A 20958-nucleotide genomic window follows, 5' to 3' on the forward strand; every position below is an offset into this window, starting at 1 on the left:
CTGCAATTCAAAAACATTGCAGGTCACTCAGAAATACGATTCCCCAGAAGAAATGCGGAAAAGTTTTCTGTTTAAGTGGAAGAGAAGTTAAATTTCTGCATTTTAAACCTTTTCCTTTTGGCCTCCTCTTTTGTCATAATGTGATTTTTTTTCTTGTTTTTGGAAATGCAACTGCAAAATAAAACACTTATTTCTACCCATCACAAAAACAGGGGTTACCTGTTTTGTATAAAGTGGCCTTTCCTGTGAGTTGCTAAAACTGGAAAATGTTTACAACTTTTTCAAGTCAATGTGATAATTCTAAGTAAGCTGTTGTGGTTCTCACAGAGACATGGGCTTCCATTTGTCTGCCAGGACAGGATTGTTCCAAATGTCCTTTTAACCTCTAAAATAAACATCAGTGATGCTTTTTTTTATTTCTATAAGTGTGTATCTGTTAAAACGAGCAAATTAAAAAAGACATTTTTTTTTTTTTTTTTTTTTTTTTTTTTTTTTACAAATGAATTAGCATTAATTTTCCATGTCTGCAAAACTCTGAGAAAAATGTTGCAGTGGTGTCAAATTATGATGTGGAATGCATGCTATAAATCATACAGCACATACAATAGCCCAGTGAATGTCTACTGGAGCCTGTGTTGCTCAATTTTACTTTATACTGTGTAGCTGATGCTGGGCCATATCCTCTTGTCCCACACAATGGCTCATTAAAAGATCACCAGCATGATTGATTCATCCCTCATTGAACTCAAACCACCAGCAGCTATGTTGAGTCTTAGTGGTTGATTTAAAAAAAATCTGTGGCATATTTCTGGATCCATATTGTAACTTACGTTGCAAGTTTAAATATAAAATGAATTTAGTCTACTCTACAGTTACTCAAAGTTATGAAAACAGGCTTGAATATGAACACAGATACAGAATTTTTATAAAATGCCAGAGAAATGTATGTCCTGGCACAATCCTCTCTGGATATAAAACCATTCTTAGAAATAACAGAGCCAATGAAAAGTGTTTGTTTTCCTGGCAAAGATCTGCTTTGCCAGGAAAGCAAAGCAGATCTGGGCTATATGTGTAATCATACATAGCCCAGAAATTTCCAACAGAGTCAACATCATTGCTTTTGGAAGGCTGATGTAAGCCTAGATGTGTGTTTGGGATCATCGTCCCGCTACATCACCCAACTGAGTCCATGTTTTAATGATCTGAACCAAACTGTCATCCTCAGGAGGAAAAAAATTGTTTAAATTTTTCAGGAATAACTGGGAAAGAAGCATTGAGGGAAAAAAAAAAACTGCTTCAAAATTAACATGTTCAGTTATAACCGAAAACTCGAACTGCCTTCATGATCGAGCCAAATTTCTTCTGGATTAAAGTTTTATGAACTAGAGTGAGCACTGAGTAGAATTATGTTTAAAGGGGTTAGCACAGCAGCATCACGAGGGTCTGTTTTTCTACTACTAGTAGTAGACGGATTACCTAAAACTGCCTGATGGTTCAGACCTGGACACAAAATGTTGTTCCAACAAGACAGAGATCTCAAGCGTTGGTTTTTGAATGGACCAAGCATGAAGCTTCAGGAAAGGCCCTGACTCAACCCCAACAAACACTTTGGCACTAAGCTTAAATATGGTTTGTTTGGTAGCATATCAACTTAAATGAGCTCTACCATTTCTGATGAAAAGAGAAGGGAAATGAAAACAGAATGATGTTTCTCTGGATATCATCAAGCAAGTTTCAAACAGCAGTAGTAATGTTTATGAATATTTAGAACCGTATGTATAACTTTTAAGTTATGAAAATGTGCAATGCATTTAAACTTGCACAACAAATTCTTGTTTCTAAGATTCTACGTTGTATCATTATGACATAATTTATGTCAGTGATGAGTGTAGGTAAATTTATGTCAGGCTCTGTGTGTTTAATTTATGCTTATTGGGACAGACAGATCAATTTGCAGATGCATATTTTTACTCTTAATGTGGACATTTATAAACCATTTCATTAAAAATAAAGAACCAAATATTTATAAAGAGTTTATTGATGTTCCTCTTACAACCACTGCAACATGTTGCAAGTTACCAATATCCAAAATGTTCTCTTTCTTACATCATACATACAATTAACAATATCAAAAAGGCCAGATTAAATAGCCCTGTCATGATTTGTTTTAAGGCATACGGCACAGCCTTTAACATGTTCAATCGTCCATCTTACATGCAGGCACAATCAATTATTTTTCAACACATATAAACCGGGACAAAAATCAGATTAACTTTGGTTGATATCCGCATTGATAATGAAGGGTAAACTATATATGTGGTTTTGCTCAACTGTTCCAGTCAGCATCTGCAATATACTGTTTAACCTGTTGGAATGACCTTATCTGAACAACACACAAATACATATCTCACCACAAAAAGAAAAAGAAGAAAAAAACAAATCAGATTAAACAAAATCAGTATATAGGCTCATCACAAGCAGGCAATAAATGAAAGTTCATTCAAAACCAATAAATCAGAATATCAGGACAATGTTTGTGACTCATTTTAAAAATATCAGCGGAAAGCACGTTTGTTTCTCATTCTCACTATTTTAAGCCTTTTCTTACATTAACTCATCCTTTAACCCGTCCAGCTGGCCTTCTGACTTAGCACATGACAAAAAAAAAAAAATTATGTGTGGAGAAGAGAATCAAGAAGTTCATAATTTCAAGGTCTAACACCAAATTAAGCTGATGAATAAAAGGAAATAACCCCAACAGCTTTGTTGATTTTCAAAGATAGAAATATATGTAACATTCACTATCCAGAGTAAGTTGTACTTGTTCCTGTTATCCTAAAATGGCAAGAAACTCTCCAATTGTGTTCAGTTTGTCATTTTTGGGAGAACTCAGAGCCATTAAATATGATTTACTGTCTTGTGCACTTTACAAAAAAGTAAAGGTAATTCCGTTTCCAAATCTGCCTACAGTGAAAAAGGTCTTTGTCAAAGTGCACCGCTGGGGATCTTAGTTACAGAAAAACACAAAGACCACCGACAAAAATGCTTTCCATACAAAAAGAAATCTTTAAAGTTATATTCACAGCAATTCTCTGGTCTATCAATACCAACTTATATAAAAAAAAGAAAATTGTGAGCCACAAAGTTGTAAATCTTTAGCATGAACTCTTAACCCTGTGTGTGAGGTATACCACTGCTGCACACCTTCACCGACCAGCAAACATACATACATACAAACACACCCAAGGAGACACATCTTTGTATGTTGATGTTTAAGTGAGAGGCGCCAGCCTCAATTAAGAGTTAGCAGTTGTGCTGTGCTTATGCTACAACTTGATGTCAAACCTGCTGGGCTCCAACACATCCAGGTCACACATCCATACTTGTCATGCACACACATCAGTTATTTAGAGCAATCCTTGAGTTTGATCTACAAAGGTTTCTAACTAACAAAACCACCCACATGTCCCAAACACCAAAAATCTGACAGTAATACTCATCTGACACAACAATGATGTAAATAATATGACATGCTTTTATAAAAAAAAAAAAAAAAATTAAAAAGACATATAAATTAAAGAAATATATATATATAAAAAACCATGAGAAATCAGTTAATTGCAATGGAGAACACAAATAGTAATATAGAAAACAAACTGAGGTGATGAAACTATGTGAAACAGGTGAAGGGAAACAAGCCTGTTAAGTGGGAACTTGCGAGGACAAAACTGAAACAACGGAGCAGAGCTATCACTGACAACTGACTAATGTGTTATTTCAGCCTGTTTTTAACAGGTTAGGGCAGTAAATAGATAAAAGAACTGATACTGTGGCATCACAGCTGACTGACTGTTGCCTGCATTTCAGCTCAATTGTAAATCAATGAATAAAAAAATACAGTTTAAATATATATGTTAAAAAAATACTTATATTTCTAATTAGTGGTGGACTATGCTCTGCTGTATGGAAATATTAGGAACCAGGTCAGTGGGGTACATTTTAGATTACCGAATCTAAAATGTGTGCAGATTGCACAAAAAAGACAAAATGATGGGCAAGAATAAATTAGCTCTCTGCTTCTTTATTTTGAACTGATTCAGATGTCTCTTGTTTAAAAGTAATATGTGTCTGTGTGAAGTACATAAAAAGTTTGGCTATCGTAGTGTGTCCTCACATGTCGCTTGTCTGTGTTTCTGTGTTTAGAGTCATGGTTTGGTTTTGTCACAATAGCGGTGGATGGTTACACATCCGTGGTAGCAGATGGGTCGTGGCATGCCACGATCTCCTGTCATGAGGCCTGTCGCTGGGTCATAACATATGATTGTATCTGTAGCTTCACCATTTTCCCCTTGGCCGCCAAGGATATAGATCTTCCCGTTAACCACTGACATGCCACAACTTTCCTGTAAAGAGACCAAAACAAAAGTTTCAAAATGCTGCTTAGAACTATTTGCTTTATATCTCACTTTCTCAGACTTCAAAACGATCTGAATCTAAATCAGTCACCTGCTTGGTGAAGGTCTGGCACACAAGAATCCAGTAGTCTTGTGCTGGGTCGTAACAATAGAGGTTCTTGGTAAGGCCACCACAGACATAGATCAGGTTGTTGAGGGACACAGCTGTGATGCAGCGCTTAGCGATAGGGATGCTGGCCCGCAGTAACCATGTATTTGTATTTGGATCATAGCATTGAACCTGTAGGGTACAGTTGCATGATTAATTAAAAAAAAAGATACAACATTCAAGTACAATGTGTAAACAATACATTGGAAATTAAAATAAGGTACAACGGAGTATGTATCATGGATTTGAGGAGTCTTGTGAACTGACATAAGCTTCAAACATCAGTATATTTTATTACAACAATATTAAAATATTATTATTATTCTTTCTGTTGAGTCACAAAAATTCATCTTAATTTAGGTAAGACCAAAGCGTGGTATATTTTTCTAAAACTATAGAGTTTTGATCAAGAGAAATAAATGCTTTCACAAGTCTATTTTTGACATGAAATCCTTATCACTGTGGCAAATGAGGACTCTTGTCATTATGTGAGAGATTCTTTTGAGTTGGTCCACTGACGTAAAGTCTGCTTAAATTTCCGATTCCTCTGTAGTAAGTGAGTCATGCAGACACATAGGCACCCATCTTTGTCAAATCATTTATCAGAGTACCAGATTACTACTCTGTGTGCTTCTAATGTGGGCAAACATCCTGCAACTCCTTGGAATGAAATGACTACCTCTGTGGAATTCAGGATTCTCAAGGAAGGCACTTGGGTTTTTACTACAATGCCAATCATCAGAAGACATAATGACACTTTTCCAGCAAACTGTCATGCTTTGATTTATGGTGGGTTTCTGTTTTAGCATTCAATAGGAGAGCGAAATCTTCTTTAAATTTTTTACAGTTATTGTGGCTCAACGTGTACCTATAAATCCATTTAATTATTGTCATCGTAGCTTTTAATTAGCATCCAGCTTCTTTCATTTTCAGAGCTGTGCAATCCTGCAATTTTATTGGCTATGTAGATTTGTTCAATTACAAGCTCAACCCTTGACATAACCGACCACAGTGAACATCTAATGTACTAATTCAAACAGAAGTTTTTCATCCACCAAGAAATAATGGCATTAGTTTAGTTCTGCAGCCTATAAAATCTGTTGGGAAATGACCTATTGCTACATTTTTATGGGTGATCTAGATCTTGATGCAATCAGGACTCTGAACCAGATCAGACCTGCAGAGACTGTTTGGCTTGCATACATTTCTAAAAAGAAAAAAAAAATACAACTTGTCTTTCATCCTTTTACAAAACTAACAAACAGAAAAGTAGACAAACTGCCATTTTTTCTTACTTTTTTCAAACAACTTAATTTTTACCACGAAACTACGGCCTCCAGAAATCAACAAAGAAAACTTTATAACTGAGAGAATATCACTATAGTTAAAACACACCTCAGATACAACATGTGTTTACAGTGTGGGAGGGAGAACACTCATCTGTTTCTCACCTTGTCTGAACAAGTTTCATCGTCCGGGCCTCCTCCAATAACATAGAGTTTGCCGCTGCAGCTGGCCACAGCTGGAGAACTGACTGCCTCTTTCATTGGAGCCACTTCTGTCCAGCGGTTGGAGAAGGAGTCGTAGCACTCCACGCTGCTCAGGCGGCTCTGCCCATCATAGCCACCCACAGCATAGACCTGAGGACAGAAACGTAGGAAATCAGTGAAACACAGGAATACCTCTCACGCGCAACAAAGGTTTCCTTCATGGCAGCATTTTGAAACAGTTATCCAACTAAATTGCTGCACAATATTATAAAAATGTTTTTATTTAAAGTTTGTGAGCATAAACAATAGCTGCTCACCTGAACACTTATGAAACCTGTTAGTCAGGTCCGGAAGACGAACAACGTTCTGCTGCTAGACAAAGGGGTATTCTCCTCCTTGTTTTTATGTCTGAACTACAATATCCTGACTATTTTTGTCAAATTAGCAGATACATGCCACCTAGCAGTTAACCAAATTACCATTTGTTTTAACATATCAAATGATTTAAGGATTTTGTATTTTTCACATCTGTAAGACTAAATTTCTTGAAAAAGATTACACCTTGTCAACCAGTGCAGACGAGGTTAAATTATGCATAATCAGAGTAGAATTTCTCAACAGAAACCCTCCAGGCAGTTGCTGACTCCCGGAAATAAAAGTAAAAGGAAATGCAAATGCATAAAATAAAAGAGAAGAAAGCTAATTCAAAACACGGAACATACTGGGGCCCACAGATATGTGTGTTTGTCTCCTGGGTAAAGGTGGAACATGTGACTACTGCTTTTTACAACTGAAAAACTGTCATTCATTGGTTTTCAGTTTCAACGTGTGTTGCTTTCAAACCACTCTTTTGGTTTTCTGTAACAACCAGGAATGCACAGCACAGTAACTTGTACATCTATATTGAGAAGTTGCTTCAGCACTTTGAAGTCCAAAGTAAGACCATGATCACTTAGGCCAAGTTCAGATTGTTTAACACTCTTGATATTTTGTAACAAAACACTGGTTGATTGTTGCTATAAATAAAAAAACACAATAAGACAGGAACTTCTGGCACTTAAGAGATAAATCCACTGTAATTAGACGCTGTTCTTTTTTGGTGAAGTCAAACTATTTTCACTACTCACATCTAATGAGCACATATTTAAACTGAAACCTTCAGAGTGATCTGACAACACACCCTTTGTGTGACGTCTTATAAGAAATGAAACATGTAGATTTAGCTTGACCAGATTTACTGTTTTTAATACACTGACCCCTTAATGGTTCAGTAAATATATCCAGAAATTGTCCTGCTTAAAGATGACAGTGGCAGTATATTTAAAGAAGTGTAACAACCATAGTTGTAACATACTTGATTTTAATGTGACAAAACATATAGATACTAAAACAACGAAAAATACTAAACTAACTGCTTAGTGACGGCTGAACAATCAACCACTTCCTAAAAAAAACGATAACGATTATAGGAAGGCAGTAGGTGAGAGTGAGACTGATAATTATAAACCAAAAAGAAAATCCACAATCTATGTATCACTGGAGGGGGAAAAAAAACAATTACGATCCATTTCTGAAAATACGTTGTTCATGCAAGACCAGTCTAACAGGACAATCATCATTAGAAGTTCAAACTAAAAGTAGATAACAATGACTGTGAAGTATGCATGCATACGGCAAACATTTTTAGTCATGCAAAAGCATATCTGATTTTCTGTGATGCAAAGTGGCAGGACGGGGTCTTCTAGTGGAATGTTTTAACATAAAAATGGATGAACATGTGTATGTGATGATTATAGTGGGTTGTTTACAGCATGTGGGCTTGCAACACAGCTGTCCATCAAAAGAGAAAATTACAAACTGAATGAGGAAATAACTCGGGACAAGCAGAGGGAGGGGGAAGGGCTTTACTCTTCTGAAGTATGTGAGGGGGAAACATTCGAAAGAGATCCTGGAAGATAGAAATAACTTTCAAGAATCTGGAGTAAGACCATGACAAAAAACATTCACGAGAAACAAATAAGGAACCATCAGGCATTAAATACCACAGTTGTGACAAAGGGGAAAGAAAACTCTGAAATGGATGGATTCACTTTAATTCTCAAGTTTTAACAGATTGCGCAATAGGAAGATATACACAAATTGAGAAATATAAAAGAAATATAGATATAAACCTATTTGGATTAAAGACCAATGAGTGCTTTTTTCTATCGTACCATAAATTCATATAATCAATGATCTTCATAATATTTTCATATATATATATACATATATATACATTTACATGTATACATAAATAGTCCTACTTTCAAAAAGTATTTTTGCTATCTTGATGTGTAGCTAAATAGTATTTAAACAAATAGAGATTCAAATTTACACCTCAAAAACCTTTTCAAGTGTTGAGTACTGCCTTTTCATAACTGCCAAGCTAAATCTGTTTGCTGTGATAAAACAATTAGGAATTTTAGGTGCAGTTTTGAGGTCATAGGTCAAATCTCCTTGAGCCATGATTCTTTAAAGCAATCAGAGTTCAGTTTGAGGCTGAAGCTTTCAGGAATACCTGCACTCAGCATGTTTGTGCTTAAGCATGTACATATAGGTCAGTAAAAGATCTGTGGTTTTAAATTAAGACTGTACATTATGTGCATGTTAAGCTATGCTAATGTATTTATTACATGATTATTACAATTATTTAGTACTTCTTTTTACACTTTATTAACAAAAACATGCATTACATGTCATGAGATATTTAATCCATAAGTCATTTGTTCTGTTTTTGGATTCCACCATCTAGTCTATAAAACTTCTGCTCCTGTAGGATGAATTTATTTTCCTACATAAACATTGTATCATGTTTTTATATGGTCTGAAATGTAGTCCAACATTTTGATTATATGTGTATTGAGGTATTTGTAAACTGCTTTGCCTGCTATCTATGACGAGTGGTGAGATGGATGAAGCCTGATACAGACTAGCGGATTCAACTTGTTCTTATCTCGGAAGCTTGAAGTGCTGGCACTCATCCACTGAACTCATACTGCCCTCAGAGAAGAATGTCCACCTGTCCAGAATGAAGCTGCAACTTATCTACTTCAAATCTGTTTTCAAATCTGACAACTGACATAAACGAGATAAACATTTCTAATCAAAAATACCTCGTGTAAGTGTGATGAACAAAACAAAAATTTGTGAGTCATCACTTTGTATGCAAGGTCTACAAGAGATGTCAACTACTTACATGTCAACTGGTAATTCATTTACTATTATAAGAAATGAAAGCAGTTCATTTATGTGCCTGAACATCCTCATACTCTTTACCTTACCAAGTTCTTCAGAATTTCTCAATAACACCTCCACCAGACTGCAGCATTCATTTTATGAGTAAACAATGAGTATTTTACCCTCCCCTCCAGTTTTTCTAAAGAATCCTTCAACAGAGTTTTCGCAAACAAGGATTACAGTCTCGCCGTAACACCCACTTACTCTACTATTAAGGGTCACGTACCAAATCTTGCTGCCACCCAGATAGTTTGCATGTAAAAAACACCATTTTCTATATGGTGCAAACAAACCCTAGACACCCACAGCAGATGTTTTGCATCATGATCTGTTTCCAAACTGTTTTATCCAAAAGCCAAACTGAAGTATTTAAGTTTGTTGGATGTCATACAAAACATCCCTGGCAGTGAGAATTACGCAACTATGCAACTTCAGCCAGTGACAAGCCTGGCATTACTGTGGTTCAAGCAGCAGTTAAAATATGAAACTGGGATGTATAAAATAGTTTAAAACCCCATGAGGATTAAAATTTTTTTAATACCTTGCCCAGTAGGACACCCATCTTGTGTCTCCAGCGGCCTTTGACAAGAGAAGCCACTTTGATCCAAAGGTTGAGCTGGGAGTTGTACAGCCACACATCCCTGCTATTAATGCGTCCTCCTGCAATTGCAATACACCATTATTACAATCTTGACAACTTTATGTGGAAAAAAAGATTTCAAACAAAAATAATCTGTTAGCCAGACACACATACAAAGTTTATCAACTGCCATGTGTTATTTTAAATATATGCCTCCAGAACAAAACCAGGACACATGCATATCTACACCTAAATTTGTTAACTGACTGCTAGAGCAGCAAAACACATTTCAAATCTATTGAGTGAGATCACAAAGAGTAAATTTAGAATTGAAGTTATTTCATAGGCTTGTACAGAAAAAAAACAAGGAAAAAAAAGGTTGGTTTTGTTTGAGATAAAAAAAGAACAATGATAAGTATGTTATTGTGTCACAGGCACGCATTCAACAAGCGCCAACATGTGCCTGAAATTACAATAAACCTCTCACCACTCATCACAGAGAAGCACTGCTAGATATTACATATTCTCAATGCATCCCATTATCTTCAGGCTTATGCAGCTGTCAAAATTTCTGACTGCATGTCTACAGTCTATATTGTTTATTTGATAATGAAGAAACAATATTCAGTCATTTCAAATTAAGCAAAAAGACAGATAAAGATCTGCAAAGCAAGTTAGACCAGCATGTGCCGACTTAATAAACCACCAGATACTTAAAAAACCGCACAGTTTGTTGCCCTTGAGGCCTCAATTAGAAATTTGTGAGATGGGACATGTAAGACAAGTTTCTTAAGCTTCTTAAGAGAGAAAAAGGGATTTAAAAAGATGTTTAAAATAACAAGCCACAACTTGAATGTTTCAATAAAATCTGTAATAAATGTAATTTGCTTTTATTCCAGCTTTGTTTCGGCTACAATGTATGAGGCTCGTTTAGCTTTGGTCCAGCATATAATGCTCATCTATATGACAGAAAACAGTTTAATGAAATTGTATCCATACATTGGCACGCTTCCTGTCAGTGGACAGTGAAACAATACTTTTTGTATGTGCAGCTGAGCCAAGCATTTTAGAGGCTGCAGCTGTGCTTGGGTACAAGCTGCAAGGCCTGTGTTTATACCAGTTTCCTGTATGAAAAGGGACAGACACAGACAGGAGGAATGCAAACCAGTGTTGTGAGAAGTATAGAGGACAAAAATACAATCAGTCATAAAAAAGATTCTCAACAATGAAAAAAAAATGGGGCAGGGCGGACCATAAGACTATAAACAAGTAACACTTATGTATTGTATGCGTTGGGCATGAAACTGTGGGGGAGGAGTAATGTATGTTTTTAATCAGCCCACAAGAACAGATTTATAACTCACGCGAGGACTTGGCACAGGCACGGAATCAAAGCAGACTCTTTGCTGAGGGGGACACTTTTAATTTTTTTCCCTCTGTTTTGACTTGTTTTTCTGCTTTTTTCTTACACTACTCAGATGTTTATTTGCATTAATGTTAACAGTTTCTTTAAAACATGTCTAAACACAACCAGTACCTATGGACTCTCCACACTTTCCACAATAGAATTTTCTTTCAAATAATTTTGCCAAAGAAAAAATGTGCATCAACCCTTAAACAATTTGCAGCTATTCTACAGGGGGCCACCTGGAAGCAGAACTGAAGTCCCTTCAGCTTAACAACAATTTGTATTCATTTGCTAAAATAAATTAGGTCATAGACATGTCTTGCATAATCTAGGTCTTGTTTTTTTTTCTCTCTCAGAGGAGACTTAGCTTTTGGCACGCAGTTCATTTAAAAAAACGAAGCAGTTTCCAGGAGGCCATGACAGATGTAATATGTAAGGTTCTGATTTTTTTTCCAAAGCTCTTCACTGTAAATTTTTTAGAAACCAATTAACTGTTTCTAGAATATGTGATACATGCAGCTCTGTGAAAGCTGTTACAACAGAGATTAACTAAATAATAAGAGTTCACTAACAAATAAAGGCGCCTCCTAGTACTGAACTTTGAGAGTTCAGCCAGATGTTTTCAATAAAAGATGCCAAGGCTTAAAAAAATGACAGAGGGGAAAATTGATCATAGGTTTTCTTGCCAATATTAAAAATACTGGAGGATACGAAAGATGAGCACTAACTTTAAAGGTGTACTAATGATTTATTTATTTGTTTGGAATAACATTGTTCTTCTAAATAATTAAGATGAACTTGACTTTGGCTAGTTTTTCAGGAAGATACTTGAAAGGAGTATTAACTTCCCTACCACCTAAATATGGATAAGTATTTTCTTCATTGCAAATATTTATTGGTAGTTAATCATCCCCAACAAAACAAGAATGAAAAAAAAAACGATACAGTGGTATGCTAACGTTTGCTACAAGCCATCTATTTACACAGCGAAGTCGTGCCTGTCACTGTCACAACTGCTTAAATAAAAATGATTTTCAATGATAGCTGCTTTCATTCAGGAGTTTCCTTCTGCAATATGTGCTTCCAGAACAATGGCATAAGTAAAAGGTTAAGCTTAGGAAATACAGAAATCCTATTGACCAACCCACCAGACTGATATCAGAATTGTTGACCTTCCATTTTGGTTTGACTAATTTAGTTTGCTTGATTTTAAGACTTAAAAATGTTTTTGCTAATACACAGCATGTTACAAACACAACATGATCTTACCAGACACCAAGATGTCATTGCGCAAGGCGCAGACAGCATACTCTGACTTGGTGAACTCAGGCAGCTTAGACAGGGATTTCCATTCCCCTGTGACTGGATCATAGCAATCATTGTAGGGCAGGTTGAAGCCCCCCACTCGCTCACAACCTCCAACCACTACAATCACCTCTGAGTAACCAGTCGACCTGGGCGGAGAAGAGTGAGTAGATGTCAGAGATAAAAATATGAGATAAAATAGCATCAAGAAATTTAAAAAAAGACTAGATTAACCTTTTCAATCGGTTTAACAGACAAACTAGACTAAATATGCTCTCTGCTGTCACCTTGTGAAGGAACTTTGCATACAAATCCACATTTGTCAAAGGCACAATTTATAATTAACTTCAAGGCAAAGTTCAGATCATTATAGAAATGAATCAGCATAAAACATGGTTACAAAGAAGACTTGAGCTGAATCTCCAATATCACAAATGTTTGTTCCTGGGCTGATGACGACACAAAGCAACAGCTTTTTCTTAGAATGTGAGAGAAAGCAGAGCCAACACTGGCAGGTGTTGATGGGCTTCAGTTGTGTGCTTAGCTGTCTGTATACACACATGCACACACATTACTAAAAGACATTGTTGTACACAAGCAGTTAAGTTACATCTGTTGGAGCATGTGTGCAACTGATCAATTATATCCCTTGCACCTCTGAAGAATGCGGAGGCTCTGGTGTACAAACAAAGCCAGAAAATAGAGGATTTGTTTTGACCACCATTTTGGCCCTCGAGGCAAATGGAGAACACAATAAAGAAAGGGATGTACTGCTCAACTGGTTTGCTGATTTGAACATCTCAGCCTGTATGACGATAATGCACCTGAAATACACGTTGTACAGCCTTAATAACTGACAGCTGGAACTGGTCCCATTTTAACCTATTGCAGCGTTTCAAATTTCAAACGCAGCTGCCTTGCTGTTTGCTAGGGGACAGCCCACCATATGCTCATTTTTAGTATCATGTTTAGAAAGTATCAGTCAGCTCTAGCCTTTGTCCTTTGTTAATGAGTTCAACTGGACACCCCTACACCAACAAAAGAACCATCAAAAATAAATGAAAATCCAGTAAATTGATGAAAAGTGAATGAACAGGAACACAGGAAAGAAAAAACATGTGATGTGAGCTAACAAGACTTGACATTTTCAATTGATTGCTATTTCTTGCATCATATCATATCATATCTTCTTTTTTCTTTTTTTTTAAATCTATGTCTATGTTTGAACATGCCTGACTCCTCTCTATCATTTACATTTCAAGACAGTGCTTCAAAACAAAGCCAAGTGAGCGCCAAACTTGTCTCTTCAGCACAATAACACTCCCTGTCTGTGTCTCGCTCACAAGCATGCACAACAACAACGCCGCAACCACAGGAGCACAGAGTTCATTAGCAACTTGCCATCAAAGGACAACAAAACATGAATGGCAGACAGATCTGCCAGAAAAATCTCTTTCTGGAGAAAGACTTTCATATTTAAGTTGCCTGAAACCTTCCTCATACCAAAAAACATTTTCTTTACCTGCGTGGACGAGTTCTGGGTGACATCATTTCATTTCCTAGCACGTGATAGCGCCTGGCCTCATGGAGGAGCTGGTAGCACTCTGGAGCATTTTGGATGAGCTCGTCTCCCTCCACTGTCTGGACGAAGTAATTGGGGTGAAGAAGGGGCAACCGAACGTGCTGAAGCAAACTCTTTAGCATGGGTCGCCTTTGGTCCACATTGTGGTACACCCATTTCATCACTGCCTCAAACACTATCTCCTCCTTACTGACGGACAAATCTTCTCTGCCAATATAGTCTTTCAACTCTTCAACCCGTAGGTCAAGGAACTCTTCGTGGTGTGACACCTCTGAGAAATTTGCCAGAGCGTAACTTTTGCAGCGACCAGCAAGCTGCTTTAGAGAGTGAGCATCTGCAAAGCGCTGAATGCCAACACAGTTGCATGGGTCAAGCTGGTCCTCTAGGAACTTTGCACAAGCGTCCCGCAGTGTGGTGATCTGGAAGAGGTTGGAGGTTTCAAAGAGAAACTGGACATTCTCGGTGGTGATCTTGGCACGGCCAGTGTAAACATAGTTGAGGAAGGCCTCCATCGCCTCGGCCACAATGCCGTTGATTTCAACCAGCATCTCTCTGCTCTCACGGTGATCATTGCAGAACATGGCCTTGAAGTAGGAAGAGCAGGCACAGAGAACAGCGCGGTGGCAGGGAAACTCGCGGCCCTGCACGCTGATGACCACATCAGTGAAAAGGCGGCAGTCGCGGAACTCATTGAACACCTGAAGAATTCCCTCTGAATGTGACGCACCAGAGCAGAAGTCAAAGACATCGCCTGTTTTGCATTCAACTGGCAAAACCTTAAGGGAAAAATTACATTCATAAATATGTTTAAAAAATTGTAGTTAACATAAAATATACTAAAAATCAGAAGACTTATTACCTTGCGTTTGACAACTGGTGATTCTTTGGTGTCTGAGATACTGCTGTTTATTCTCCTGCCCAGAACCAACACCATGGCTGCTACCTTTCACAGAAATGCTCCTTAAACGTTTGGGTAATCTAAAAAGATGAAATGAAAGGTGCCACAGCATTACTCATTATGTGGTTGTCGATTTGGACAAAGAGTGGAGAATAAGGAAGGGGCAAAGGAAGCAGAAATATTACCCTGATTAGATGAGTAAGTACAACATAAAACTAAAGCTTGTCTTGTAAAGTGCTATAAAATGGCATTCACAGAAAAGTGGCACCATATAAATAACTTGAATTTAATTAAAATCTAAGACAAATGTGCATAAGCGAAAAGAAAAGAAAATACTTCAGTCTTGCGGAAAAAGATAGATGTTTTCAATTGAGTCAATACAGGTGAAAAATAAATACACCTTACTTCCTCTAACATGCTCATCACCTCTGCAAACAGTTGTGCCCTGGAGCACAACTGTTTGCATGAGACTGAGGATGACAAAGAGGCAGAGGCGGGAAAGAAACGGTTGGAGGCCAACCTACATGCCATTCAGATTTGTTTTGAAAGAAACTGGAAGTGAGGGATGCTATTAGACAAAATTTTATAAGGACTTGAGTAAGTGAGTCCGGACTTCCAACAGATTACCTTGAGTAACTTTTTTTTGCATCATTTTTTAAAACATTGTAATCTTTTGCTATTGTCACTTTTTATAATACAAAAAAGTACAAATACATAGACCAACCAAATTTCTTAACCAAGACGGAGTGTTTTCTTCTAGAAAACATTTTTTAGAGAAAAAAACGCCTTTTTTTCTCTCTAAAAAAAAGACATTTTTTTAGAGAAAAAAAAATGCCTTAGGCTATTCTGCCTGAATCAAAAAACTAACAACACAGGCCTAAGTCCTAGTGAGGTCATTTATCCCTTGTTATTTTTAACTTGGACTCAACCCATTCACGTGTCTTATTTGCCAGCAGCGCTGCAGAGGGTCACTGCAGCCAGGCAGATTACAATACAGGTTTAGCCATCTGACATTTGCTGTGTGAACAAGCTGTACTTCGGAGGAAACAAAGAAAACATAGTTTATATAGAAACACTGGGCTAAAGCAAACAGAGATCTAAAAATAAAACCATCTGAACTCACGTATCTGTTTGTGTTTTTTATTTCGATTTTAAGCCGTGGATATATCACTCTTTTTTATTATTATTAAAAGGCTGTAATATGTTATTACTGTTAATTAATTAAAACGTGTGCAGCTGCGTGGACAGAGCGGTGAAAACAAAGCAAAGCTGGCTCGCGCCTGACCGTTACTGGTTTAGCAAACTGATAAAGTTCAGACAGATTCTTGAAAAAAAGTAAATAAATAATAATTACAACAGAGTGAGAAACGAGCCCAACAAATGTTGGCAAATAATACAGTTTTACAAGACAAAAGCGTTACCGTGAAAATATGTTCCCAGATGCGGCCTCTTGTCTTCTGTCACAAGTTAAAGGAAAAACAAAGGGGGGGGGGTATTAGGAAAAAAAATAAAACTATCTTTAAAACGCTCGCCACTAACTTATCATATCTTCCACCGAACTGTTGTGAAAAAATAACTCGGCTGCAACGCAGGACATTTTGACTTGCTCCGAAAACCAAAAACAAAGACTCTTAACTACCTGATCCTGTAAACAGAACCCTTTATATAGCTGCTTGTCAGGGGGGGAAAAAAATACGTTCCACTGGGCCTACGCAGATTTTACTGATGCATCCTGGGAAACCGAGTCTCTTGTCCTTCCAGGGATGCAGGCCTGTCCGGCAAGAAAACTACATTCCCCAAGAGGCCCCAGTTCTCCACGTGGCTTCCCTTTGTTTGCAAACAAACGCGAGTTTCATCAGAAGAAAAATCCGCAACAAGAAGTGGCAGCAGGGTTAAAAAACACGAAAATAACCGATTGCTTTGCCATTTAAACCGTTGTTATAAAAGCCTGTGCGTGATGATTAGTGTTTTGCAGAGTTAAACTTCTTTACAAAAAGATTTCAATGTTTACATGTTGAAAAATAACAGCGCATGAAAATGGCTTATTACACTTTTACGTCGTATAATTTTAAATTTATTGGCCGACCAAAACAAAATGATGGTCACCACCCCTCCCCCACGCTTCCCCTGCAGGTGAGAAGGAAGGAGGAACTTCGCTGGAACAAAGGATGTCATAACTTCCTGTCAACGTGACAAACATGCTTTTCAAGAGCTTTAAACTGGATCACCTTACACTTCCAACGAAGTAAACAACTATGCATGTGAAAAAACCCAATTGTTAAGCTTAACAGGTGATGGTCAAATTCATCAATATTGTCACATTTTGAAATTTCGCTTAAAGCCATTATTACCAGATTAGTTATCAAAATTAAAACACAGGGGAAAGTAGTGGAGGACATTGTGGTTTGTGCAGGGTACTAAAACACCTGGTCAAGTTCACCAAAACCAAACCACCTAATACGTTTTTGTTTGTTTGTTTGTTTTTTGTGAACAAACAAACTCTTTTGCAAATGAGACAAATACAAATTAAACTTTACGTTCAATAAATAGAAAGTTGTTATTTCAGAACTACAAATATGAGCAAATTTCACAACATGCCAAATGTGCTATGAAGTAGGTATTCAGGCGTTAGGAAACACTTCTGCAGACAAATGTGTCCCTCTGCTGTTGAGCTGCTGTAGCACACATAGACTAGGAACTCCGTCAAATGGTGTCTGGATTATTGCCGCCATTCATTTCCCTTCATGGTCCATAAATTGCCATGTCAGTGATCTACTTACACACCCAGGTTTAGACAAACACAGCTTTGAAAGCAAACATAGTGGAGTGCTTTTTTTTTTTAATATGGTCATAAACTGTAGTCCATCAACATGTTCCACAAGACTTTTTTGCACAACATGAGGCAGAACATTTTACATTTTACAGCAAAGTTATTAACATTTAAAGCAATTTCAGACCTCTCAAACACAAAATAGGAAATACTTATTAATCAAACTGAGTTCTTTAAATGACAAATATGCTGCATAACAAATAACTACAGGCTGCAGCGTATATACATCCTCGCATATATACTGGCTGAAATTATATATCAGCCAGTATATAACACATTGACTTTATGATTGTTAATTAAGAGATTTCTCAAATGGAATGGATTGTCCTTTACTTTAAGAGTGTCAGAAAGATTTGACAGAAGAGTGATAATCATTGATAACGTTTTCAACAGTATGAGAAAAAAAGAATTAACTGATGATAAAAGGTTACAGATCACAAGAGATTTAAATATAGTGCCACTGAAAAGAGCATATATTAAACACCTTTCTTTTTGTGCTCTGTCCTGTCTTTATCTTTGCAAGGTTATGTAGGTCTCCATATAAAGGTTGAATGGACAAGGGGCAGCATACAACCTGGACATTTGCATCACAGGTCAACAGAAATACATATCAAACACCCATATACTCACTCACTCAGGCCTCATTTTTGGTCAGCAAATCTTACATGTATGCCTTTGATCTGCGGGAGAAGTTTCCATTTCGATTTAAAATTTCAGCACTGACTGACAATATATTAATCCTAAAGAAAAACAATCCCAAACAAAAGTGTGTACAGTGCAGGACTTTTACAAATAAGTAAATCAGAGTAGCAATCAGATCCCGGCCCTGATTTTCAAAACACAAGTAAAATCTTTCATTTTTAATTTATCTGATCCTGTTAGCATTGAAAGCTGCAGTAGCTGCACTGCAACTCGTGATTCTATATTTGAGAAAAAAGCAGTTTTTACATATATATAAAATATTTTTACAATTATTACAATGTTCTGATAGTATAATAAGAAGGCGATCCCCTGTGAAAAAAATCAAGCTCTTCTGCTTGATTTGTACAGTCAACTTCATATCACTGAACTTCTGCTGTCTACTCTCCTCATTGCTCTGATTGGTTGTTTCTGAATGGGAGCAGTGTATTTCTGCATATTGCAGTAGGACCACAGTGAGAATACTATATATATATATATATATATATATATATATATATATATATATATATATATATATATATATATATATATATATATATTTTTTTTTTTTTTTTTTTTCTCGCAGATTATCTCATGCTATCATGGCATGACATACTGAAGTTGAAAAGATATGCGAAAAACACTTTTACATATAAAAGTTACATACTGCACGGTTAATGCTGCAAAAAGTGTCTTTTGATATACTGTATATTTACAAACAAAAGTTAAACTTTCTTTTCTTTTTTTTTTGTAAAATACAGACCTCTATGCAGTTACAAAAATCTCACCCTGATGGCATTGTGTATGTACAGTCAATGGACATATCAAACAAAAATAGATAGTCCCCAATACAAGCCTAGTGGTAAAATGTCTTAATTGTGGGCAAATCTTAAGAGTCTTTATGATAATCTGTTTTCTCTGTTTCTTCTGTGACAGTGTAGCAGAAGTGTGAGACTTTCAGAAATATCTCGGTACCTCAGCCCATACAGGTAAGGAGCAAATGCTCTGGGAAGCAGCATGAGAAAATTTGCATTGATTGTGCTGATCCACACACGGAGATCCTGGCTTACTTTTTTCTCCTGAAAGATGTAGAGCTCCAGGGCAAAAACAAAGCCAGGGACAAAGTAGAGCAGCAGCAGCACCCCGTGGACCAGCACCGTGACCCGAGCCCTGGAGAAGCGGCTGTGCCAAATTCCCTGCGTCCTGGTCACCATGTAAAGCCGGATGTAGCAGTAAGAAATTAAAAAAGCGCAGATCAGTGCTGCCACAAGAAAGTACATGTCGATCCCCCCTATGTTCTTGACCTTAAAGAAACCAAGGGAGATGAGAGCCAGACACACGGTTACATTGTCGTTGGGAATCTCTTCCTTCATCATCACCATTAAGGTGAACGGATAAATGGCGCACAGCAACCAAACCACCCCTAGTATGCTGTTGGTCTTGGCAGGCGAGAGAAGGTTATGGTAACGGAGAGGCCAGCGGACGGCGGCAAAGGTGTCGACCACCATGAATGTCACAGTGATGATGGCACAGCTGTAGGCCGTGACAAGGAGAGCTGTGAGTAGCTCACAAACAAACCAGGGCATCTCTGCTCTCACAGCATTACCAATCAATGTGACCAAGTTGAGGATGAGGAAGAGCATGTCCGCGACCAGGGTGTTGGCCACCAGCAGGTAGCGGGTCTCCCTGCGCAAAGCACGGGACAGAAAAATGCACACCAGCAGAACAGGGTTGGCCACAAACGTAGCTAAAGAGATGACTACAGGGGGGATGCAAAACAGTTGAAGTTGCCAGCGCTCCATGCTTTCAATCCACTCCATTGTGAGGTTAGAAATGAGAAGAAGAGATGACGTCATTGTGATTTTGCGACGAAGAGGAAGCACAGATGGATGATATATGGGGCTCTGTACGTCGTCCGGCAATGTCCTGCGAAAGAAAAAAAAATACCATAAATGACTGTAAACAGAGAGCATGCTCTTTAAAATATGAGCATGTAATAAACCAGGAACATTGCACAAGCAACATTTTTAATCATAAAACATAAAGTGCTGAAATTAAGCTATTAGAAAAAAATCAACATGATTTACAAATGAAGAAATGTCAATATTTATGTAGCATGCAAAATAGAGTTAGGAGTATCAGGCATATTTCTGCAATCTCTAGTATAACTACTGAGATATTCTGCATCATCTCAGTCATCCATGCAACTCGCTGTTGTGCAGCTGCTATATGAGCATGAAGTTCTGACTGATTCATACTGAACTGGTAAATTTTCTATTACAAAAACTAACATATGAAATGGAAACAATACACAGCTGATAAAACTTGAACACTTACTCTCATTT

The 20958-nt window shown here is 37.3% G+C and overlaps 2 protein-coding genes across 2 annotated transcripts; both read right to left on the minus strand.

The window, feature by feature from the left end:
- Nucleotides 1-2020: 2020 nt before the first annotated feature.
- klhl24a (kelch-like family member 24a) lies at nt 2021-16775 on the minus strand. Its single transcript, XM_055033430.1, has 8 exons — nt 16524-16775; nt 15064-15182; nt 14145-14980; nt 12587-12771; nt 9871-9989; nt 6015-6203; nt 4507-4695; nt 2021-4403 (listed from the first exon to the last, which is right to left on the minus strand). Exons 2-8 carry the CDS (start codon nt 15136-15138, stop codon nt 4206-4208), a joined length of 1791 nt encoding a protein of 596 aa, XP_054889405.1. The 5' UTR covers nt 15139-15182; nt 16524-16775; the 3' UTR covers nt 2021-4205.
- Nucleotides 16776-19382: 2607 nt separating this feature from the next.
- Nucleotides 19383-20490, minus strand: LOC129362225 (probable G-protein coupled receptor 148). The gene has a single exon (XM_055033661.1). The coding sequence runs from the start codon at nt 20467-20469 to the stop codon at nt 19513-19515; it is 957 nt and encodes a 318-aa protein (XP_054889636.1). The 5' UTR covers nt 20470-20490; the 3' UTR covers nt 19383-19512.
- Between the last annotated feature and the right edge of the window lie 468 nt (nt 20491-20958).

This window comes from Poeciliopsis prolifica, unplaced genomic scaffold (genome assembly GCF_027474105.1).
Source record: "Poeciliopsis prolifica strain line A6 unplaced genomic scaffold, Auburn_PproV2 SCAFFOLD008, whole genome shotgun sequence".
In the NCBI taxonomy this organism is placed as follows: domain Eukaryota; kingdom Metazoa; phylum Chordata; class Actinopteri; order Cyprinodontiformes; family Poeciliidae; genus Poeciliopsis; species Poeciliopsis prolifica.

Coding starts and splice junctions, on each gene's coding strand:
- klhl24a (XM_055033430.1), bottom strand. CDS start 15,138: ATGGTGTTGGTTCTGGGCAGGAGAATAAACAGCAGTATCTCAGACACC. Junction 14,981..15,063: donor CACCAGTTGTCAAACGCAAG/GTAATAAGTCTT, acceptor TTTTCCCTTAAG/GTTTTGCCAGTTGAATGCAA. Junction 6,204..9,870: donor TGGGTGTCCTACTGGGCAAG/GTATTAAAAAAA, acceptor TTCTGTCCTCAG/GTCTATGCTGTGGGTGGCTA.
- LOC129362225 (XM_055033661.1), bottom strand. CDS start 20,469: ATGACGTCATCTCTTCTTCTCATTTCTAACCTCACAATGGAGTGGATT.